Consider the following 9829-nt stretch of genomic DNA (forward strand, 5'->3'; position numbering starts at 1 on the left):
CACAAATAGTCGATGTCGTAAAATTCTTAGTGGGAAAATTTCGCTTTTGATATATCACGCGCAAAATACGTTTATTTGAAAAACTTCCTTAGCATCGTAATTTGTGGGTGTACATAAAACGTCAAGGGAGCTACGTCTAATTAATACGTGATGCGGAACAAATGTTTACAGTGTAATGAAGTCGGTAACGCGCGTGCCAGACACGCCTGGTTAACGTAGATTAGAATTTATCGTGTAATGTTGAAACATATGATGTTACGCTGTGGTTGTGGGAATAAAATAACGACTATATTAATCGATGAGATAAAAAAATTAGAATGCGCGCGTGTTATGATTTTTTTTTTTTTTTAATGAAATGAAATTTCAATACACGTAGAAGTTTTGATTTAAACAATTTCGTTCTTAGTTGCGCTATTATTATTATTATTATTATTATTATTATTATTATTATTATTATTATTGGAAAAATAATTTTCAACATCTCTTAATTATATTTATATCGTTAATAATAATTGAAAATATGTATTAAGATGTGTATTAAGAAGACAAGGATAAAAAATATGATACCATTTTATTTCATTATTTAATTATTCTTATTTATCTGAAACTCTATTTAAAAATAGTACGTTTATCACTTCAAGAGAATTTTATTTGACATGTTTAAAAAGTTCAAACATATATGAGAATAGTTTATACAATAAAGCTCTTAATTTAACAATCAATATCAATGCCAGTCGCATAAAATTCAGTACATAAATATACTATAATCGTAAATATTTTAGAATTTCAACACATGTTCTAACACGAAATAACGAGAATATCCAAAATAAATGATATGACATTATATATTTACTAATTGACTTCATTTTGAATTAGATTGACTTTCCAACGCTAATAAATACACTTTCAAATAGAAACTTGAATAACATTTAAATGACGCCAATAAGGCAAAATGAATTTGATAGTTTCTAATGGAATACAATCATAATGCCATTTCCGTTTCTGGTAGTCAATCGTCAATCGAAATCGAATCTTACACATTTGCTCATGTTCTATCAAGACATTGACGAATACGCGTTCATTAACATGCGACGATATCCGTGTCTATCTAGTCACATTAGTTTAACCGACTAGATAGATCAATATGTCCGACCATACATTGATATTCATTACACTACTTTCTCTTAATACATTTGCTTAATTTATTATAGCTAAACTATCGGATAACGTGTACACTAATAAAAAATTCTTCTGGATATTTAATGCGAAATCTCTCAGATTTCATGTCCATTTAAGTTTCCATCCAAGAAATTCATCAAAGAAATTTTCATCAAAATTAATTTCAATCGTACCGATTACTCGCTTATTCTGACAGATGGATTAACTCATTAATCCCACTTAATTAATCGTTCCGTTAAACGTGATTATTCCTAATATTTTAATAGCAGTGTTTCTCCAAACAAAAATTTCTTATTTATCTATTCATTATTACTCTACATATGGTAATTATGCTACAGTATTTAATTGCTTTTATTCTATTTAAATTAAATTAGAAAAACACGTTACTATGTTTACATGCTCGTAACATCCAAATAAAGATAAAAAATGCAAAAAAGTTAAAATTTAAAATTTTTGAAAATATATATACGTATAAATGTAACAGAATTTAATGGAATCTACCTTAGCTGTAGAGGAGTAAAGTACTCCTACAAATTAATATAAACTATATCTAACAAGAAATAATCAAGAAACAATTTCACTGAAAAATAATACATATTTTTATAACAATTTTAATATTTTGTTAAACTATATCATTGCAACAATATTATTTTCAAAACAATATTATTTTCCAAAAAAAATATAATAAAATATAATAAATATATAATAAATTGCAAAAAAATATAATAAATTGAGAGCTTTATATTTATGGCAACGTTGCATAAAAATTTACACTACTGATCTATATTACATTAATTTAATAAGAGAAGTCAGAATTAGTATTAATTTTGAATTCAATTATATATGTATATATAATTGCAAAAGGCTTTACTAATATTCAATATCATCATTATTTTATATATACATACATAACATAATGTGCACACGAATATCATTAAATTTGTATCACTTCTTGAATCAACAAATCGCATGACTTTTATTCAAAAAGAATTAAATGCCTTTTATTATGTTTGACGTAGAAGCACTCAATGCGTTTTACATAAAAGCCGTCTATTCGATCCTCTCTTTCAACCTCATCTGGTATCCTAAATGCAAAATCCGAGATTAATCCAGTGACGCTGACAAAATTCGCGGATTAAATCACTCGGATTTAGTAAACGAAACGTGACGAGGAGATATTCGACTGGTGAGATTTAATGGACAGACGTCATATCATGTCAAAAATGCTCGTGTCGAATTGATGCCGCCTCGTTGCATTCTCAGATTCGGAAACGACAGGAACAGAGGTTTGAAAGAGAAAAATGTAGATGCGAAATGGTATGAGCTTTATTCTCTCGCAATTCTCTGTTAGAACAATACAGTATGCACTAAAAGCCAGTATTAATTTACCTGTAAAATATATTTAAGAGAATCAAGTATAGGAGTCCCGTGTTTTGGAGTCATACTGGGAAATAAATTATGGCAAATATTAGAAATAAGTACTAAACGAGTTGTTTTCCTTTTCTCTTCTCTTCATTATCCGCGATTATTATTAATAGAATTTGTGCTATCCGTGAACAAATCCTTTAAATAAATGATTTTATAATAATCTGGCTTATGAAACTAATTTCGCTCACGCTTATGAGCATCAACATAAATAAATTAAAGTTTGTTTTAAGTCTTTTAATTCTTTTTTTTTTCCAGAAAAAATAATAATGTTCTTCATGGTTAACTAATATAACAAGATATTTGTACATTGTTAAAAATAAAATGTTAATTAGACATATTATTATGGAACTTTCTGAGAAAATGTTAGAATTAATACAAAAATATTAATTTTAACATTTTTACATGTCTCAGAAAGTCCACTATATGTCTTTAAGTTAAAATTAACATTTTATTTTTTAATGTATATAATATTTTTAATTGACTTTATTTTCATTGTTCTACTATTTCAAAAATAACAATATGTTCTGCACTTTTAATATCAAAAAATCAAAAATAAAGAAATGTCATGCTATCTTCACGTTCCAGCATAACTTCCTCTAAAGTACATAACAGATACCACCGAATATTACATCTGTCAAGTGTTGTCAAATTTATTAATTGTTGTGGAATTTTGTCCTGAAATGTCATATAATAATCAATCTAGTTTAAAAGAAACGGAAACATTTGACAGATATTGTAATATTCGATGACATCTAATATTTTAGAGAAAGTTATGCCGGGAACGTGAAGTTAGTATGGCATTTTTTATTTTTAACTTTTTAAAAGTGTAGAACATTTAGTAAAAATTTATTTTTAAAAAAACAGTAGAACATTGGAAAGTGCTAATGGAACAACCACTATTTTTTGAAAATTAATAAAATGCGTGCTAACTTTATAGACACGAAAACTTGGCTCTAATATATCAAAAGTTGATTCGCTAAATAAATACTTTAAATTAATAAAAACTACGAATTAAAATTGATTTATCAAATTCATTTAATAGTTACAGACTGACATTATTAATGTAATGTGAGTAGCTTTGAAAATATGTTTATCTTGATTCAGTGGACTGAATTATTGTCATTTGAATAAACGTTCCTACGTATTAGCTTAATCATTTAACGCTTAAGTAGCAATCAGTATTGTTTAACATAATACAATCCAAAATACACGTACGTAAATCATAATTTGGGTTAATTCGGGCATCGTGAGTGCATTTCTCATACTAACCACGAGGAATATTACAAACTGACATTTACAGTTGCAATCAATTGTATACGTAACATTAAAATGTACTCTTCCATGCGAATATTTTACTTAGCGCCGAAATTAACGCATTCGTTATCATCGTTCTCTTACTCAGCATAAATTTTCATTTTAGTAAAGAGAATGGCCGCATTTATTTATCAATAATTGAATACTTTAGCAACATGCAAATTTTCCACAGATTTAGTCGCGACCTATTTTCTCAATCCATATTGCCAATTACGATTTATTTCGACTAAAACTAATCAAATTTCCAATAAGAATATAATTAAGCATCAATATTAATAATCCAATAAAAACAAAATATTAAAAAACAACAATAACAACAAGAATAAGAAATAAAAATACGAAACAAATTTATAGATTGTAAATAAAGTCGATAAATAAAGTCGGTAAACATATTACTTTATTATTATTTATTTTATTTTATATACATATGTGTACCTATGTAATTTCTGATTGCTTCTAAGGGAAATTATAGAGAAAATAAAAATTGATCAATAAAGTCAAAACATTATTTTGTACAATTAAGATATTATCCATGTTGCTAAGTCATTCACTAATGCTGTCTAATAATATAAAAGCAGAATTTATACAATCAAGTAATATTCACAAAAAAAAACATTTAATAAATTTTAATAGATAATGAGTTAAAGTAGGAGGATAAAAGTATCTCCTACTACATCCTCTTTATATCTTTCGAAGATAGTAACATTGAATAGTAAATTAAGAATATTTGATCGACTTTACTTATATACAAATATTTAATCTGTATAGTTAGTTTATTGTTCACATTCATCACAATAAATTATGATATTACGATCTCAAATATGAGGGCTATTTGTAACTGAAGGAGTTACGGTAATTCCATCGCTAAGTTTGGAACCAATGCGGGCGAGAGTTAAGTATTTAAGACGCTGTTAAAGTTTCACAGACTTTTCCGTGGACTCACTGGACCGGGCTTTTTGAAGTGAGCAGCTGTAAGGAACTTTGCTATATATAAAACATGTTCAGGACACATACGCACTCTTTCTCTTTATCTTTCTCCCCCCCCCTCCTCCCCTCTCTCTCTCTCTCTCTCTCTCTCTCTCCCTCTTTCTCTTCTCTTCTCTTCTTAATCTAATATGCCCGAAAAATTCTTCTAAATATTGGACCATGCGGTCCAGTCTAGATTTTACAGGTCGTACAATAATTCTCGCGGTATATGCCTTCAGCTAACTCAATTTCCTCTCCTCGTGTTCTAATAACTCGACGAAAATTAAACTTATTCTTGTTATCTCCGCTCTCAATTCAACAGACTCCTTTCGCGCGCAGGATTAAATTTATCTAACTCCAATTGAGAACCGCATATTCTTTCTGCCTAAATAAAATAATTGATGCTGATTTAATAAATTAAGAAAGAACATAATGCAGTATTGTGATTTTTATTTTGTACTGAAATAAATAACATCTTGAATTAGATTTTTTTATCTATTTGCTTTAAATATACTGCTTTTACTATTATTACTTCATAGGTATCAACGAGAATTTTGATGAAATAAAAATTTAATATTAAATATGAAAAATATATCAAGAATTTAGATAATTGAATTTATTATATTAATGTAAATAGAAAAGTTATCTAGAATAGAAAGATCATTGAAGTATATCGAAAAAATATTTTAAATATTATATATAAACGACTCCCACGAACAGACATTCTCCCCTTCTCTCTCATGCTTTATAACAGGCTTTAACTTCCAAGACGACTAACATGCTATAACGCAGTCAACCTCAGTCAACCTCAGTCATCACGCGTAGAACGTTCGCAGCGGAAGGTAGTCAGAAGTCGGAGAAATCGATTGCAATCGAAATCGTTATCGATATGCACAATGTTCGACATTTTTCTATTATTTCGCGACTCTTCATGCAAATGTGCACTGCTGTGAAACAATTACTATTTGAAAATGTTATTCGTTTTTCAACAATTAAATTTTATTGCCTATGTGAAACAGTGTTCAATAAAAAATTGTTAAATAATTGTACATTAATAAAAAACTCAATTGAGTTTAAAAAAGTTATTTATTTACGCACGTGCACGTTTGAGTTTTCAGAATATTTTTAATTGTATGAAAATCCGCAAAGTTACAATCTTGTTTGTATTACGGCTAAAAATCATGAATATTAACTGTTTAATAATATATGCCATGTTAACAAGTTCAGAATATGGTATAATCTCCCACAAAGGTATAGAATGTTATAAGAAAAAAATTTCATAGCCTTCCTCGGAATTTTAAAGGTTGTTATTTGCATCTTTGACAATTAAAACACTGACATAATGATTCATTGCTCTATTGTTTCCCTTCACAAAATATTTTATCAATGAATCAATGAAGTAGATAACTAGGCAAGCACATTGCCGATACAACCCTGAGCGACTTTTCAACTGTACAAATCCGCGGCAGTTGTTTCGTGAACGAAAAAAGTATTACGACTGCAGTAGACTAACACGACCGGTGAGAAAAAAAAGAAACAAGCTTTTGCACCGACCGAAAACCGTAAAATGCACCGTAAAGCGCGTTACTGCGAGCCATTTAGAAAGATCGATCGATCCCGTGAACACTTTCAGAATGATCGATGCATCGTCCCAGTATGCCGGTTTCTTTTTCCAAAATAGAAGACTGGAATCGTTGCTAGTGTGGAGATAAATCACCGATTTTCTCCAGTAGTGTGTATTGAAAAATACGGGAATCATAAATTGTAGTAATCTTGATAATATACAAAGTTTCAAAAAGTAATCTATTATTTATTATCGTGCATATATTTAAAAAATTTTTACATATACCAAACGGAAGATATTAACTTATGCCACAGTTCGTCAAATATGTCAAATGTTTGATCGAATCGATTCTTCACTAAAAAAATAGATGTCGCAACTAAAAAATAACAAAATGTTATCTAATGTATCATTATTTCTGTAATATAATAACTTAATGATCCTTTTCTGAGAGCCCTCTTAATACACAAGGGATAAGTAAAATGGCCGTGTTACACATTTTTATTTCATGTTTTATTATTATTTCTTTAAAATCTGATATCTCATAAAAGAGATAAAAATGTTTTAATGGGAATAGTGTTCCTTACCAGAAGAAGAGAAAAGAAGGAGCAGAAACGAAACTCGTGAAACAAGACAATGAACCTTATATGTCGTATGATAGTCTACTATTTCCTGGCTATTTATTTAAAGGGTTTACTGCAATCTTTGAAGTTGTACGCCGGTCATCCTTCGGACCTTGTAAAGTGCACTGCTGATTTTGACGTAAGTACACATTTTCATTTTTTTTATTAGGTATGTGTATATAATTTTTAATCAGAAATACAGAAAAATATTCGTTGAAAATGTAGCAATGAAATTACATCTCATTTTAATTCACAAATCGTATTACAAGTATAATAATAAACATCATTTTTCTAACATGTTGAAACACTTTCAGAATTTACATTTGTCTCTTATTTTTATTTCGTTATAATTTAATTATGTATTTTATATTTTTGAAATTTCTAAAAAATTTTTAAAATTTTATGTCATAATATTTAATATCAAACATTGATAATATTTTATATGGACAAAATAAGTATTTGTACAGATTTTTTTTAAGTACAAAATAATTTAATGTTGCATATTGCAAAAGAAAATACAAGATTTTCAATATGATCTCAATATAGACAAAAACTGTCTATTAGCAAATAAAGGTAGTGATATTCGATATCGGCAAAGAATGCGTAATACTTTGTCGCTCGATCATGGATGCTTGAATGTCCGCGATTATCGTACAGGATATCCTCGACAATTTTCGAGGACTGGTTTCTCCATAGCTCACCTGTGCCGCCCAGTGGGGTCGGTGGAACCCCTTGCGGGCAGCAATGTGCTGCGAATGGATCGCGGTGAGTCAGCAACGATAAATCGAGCGATTTATGAAGCGGCACGGCCAACGACCATTCTCGAGAAATAATGTCGGGATCGATCTACGACGTTGAAGCGGGTTGTCAGAATTTTTAGACACCCATCAGCCCTGTTAATTGTCTCAGACAAGAGTCGGACGCTTTTATATGGCATTATTAAATCAATTCTTGATCATAATACTGAACCTCTTAGAACACGAAGATGCTCTTTGAAAAATATTTTAAACGTTTATTAGTCATGCATATTTTTTATCTGCTAAGTGAAATAATTCGTGAAAAAATATGTAAAAATTAATAAATTGTAAATTTTATTATATAAAAATATAATCTTTTACTTTTACATTTAACTTTGTACTATGTAAATATTTGTTATTAAATTTTTTTTAATATTTATAACATTAATAATTTTTGTATTTAACAGGTTCAATAAGTAACTGTCAATGTCAGATTTATAAATCGGTTTAAAATTAATTATTTTTTTTTTATAATACAGCATCAATATTTTTCGAAATTTGTTTGCTGAAAATATGAGAACAAAGAATTTTTCAGAAATTTTATGGATACATATTTTCATCAAGCTAAAATTAATTTCAAATTTATCAAAAATCTATCATTAAATTCAATCTTATTTTGGAATATTCATATATGATAAAACATAATTAATTATATAAAAACATCCGTTAGACACATAAATTATATTAAAAAGTATTATTAAATCACAGATAGTTTTTCCAGCAAGCATATTTATTAAAGTGCTCAATAAAGCCTGTTTACGTTAATTATCCACGATCTCTTACAATTTCCTTGGTAACTTTTATCAGACAGGGCTAATTTAATCGATCACGCAAAAAGCTATGTGGCTAATTAATGTCGCACTTTTTACACCCATTTTACGCTCTAGATATATGCTATAGCCATTAGTGGTATTACAAGATCACATCACAGCTCATTACGATAAGTTACTATTATATTACGCGAGAAAATGTGATTTGTAAGTAATACTTTTACGCAAGAAATTACTGAGTAATCTGTTGATTGGCCATTTGATGTAATAAAAATGTCGCGTTTATTAATATCCATAAATTATAAAATATTGAAAACCTATATATAAAACCTTAATCTCTTAAAGTTCCTGTTTCCTCATCATTATTGCGATCTTCAGATTGTGACATCAAAAGCGAGAAAATATAATAAAAATTCTTATAAATTATATTGAATAGAAATATTTTTCATAATAACGCAACATTTGAAATCGATAAAATAAATTTATAAAATCTTCTCGAAAACTATCTTCTTGTTTCGAGGAGAAATTAAATCAGATTTATTTCTATATATTATTACATAATTTGATACTTTTATAATTTTATAATTTTTCAAATTAATAATATATAGAAAAAAATATTTTATAACTTTTTATTATCGTGAATATATTTCATTTTATAACTGTAAATATATCTCATTTTTTTATTATACACGACTAATTTCAAATATATTGATAATTTATTAATTAATGAAAAGAAGAATTTCCGCTATATTTCACAAGTAGGTTCCATTGATTGTAAGTGTTTTATTGAAACATATTTTCATATTAATATACTTTACAAGAATTTTTATTGTATATTTTATATATCGCTTCTAACGTCATTGACAAACTATGAAATAGTGATGAGTGAACAGGAACTTTTAACACAATTTCAAAATTTATTTTTTTTCTCAGCACAGATTTAATTCGATACTATATTTTTTACGTTTTTTTCTACATTCAATGTCTAATTAAGCATCACGTGAAATTCCATTCACATAAAATCCATTTGGAATTAACTGAAGAATAAGGATTGATTATCTTTATTTGCACTGATGAAAGTTTCTTCATGAAAGACCGTTTAATTTCAATCGTTTAAAAAGAAAGTTTTGCCAATTTCATAAGAACTTTTTCTCACTTAACTGTTCTTAACACAATGCAAAAGTTTATATA

General features: G+C 28.0%; 1 protein-coding gene across 1 annotated transcript in view; it reads left to right on the forward strand.

Moving 5' to 3' along the window:
- LOC108684427 (collagen alpha-1(XVIII) chain) overlaps nt 1–9829 on the forward strand; it is a 303120-nt gene that overhangs the window by 244314 nt on the left and 48977 nt on the right. The window contains exon 5 of the mRNA XM_018188739.1: nt 7139–7210. Coding sequence (XP_018044228.1) covers nt 7139–7210 — 72 coding nt within the window. The remainder of the gene's footprint in view (nt 1–7138; nt 7211–9829) is intronic.

Source organism: Atta colombica, unplaced genomic scaffold (assembly GCF_001594045.1).
Source record: "Atta colombica isolate Treedump-2 unplaced genomic scaffold, Acol1.0 scaffold134, whole genome shotgun sequence".
In the NCBI taxonomy this organism is placed as follows: domain Eukaryota; kingdom Metazoa; phylum Arthropoda; class Insecta; order Hymenoptera; family Formicidae; genus Atta; species Atta colombica.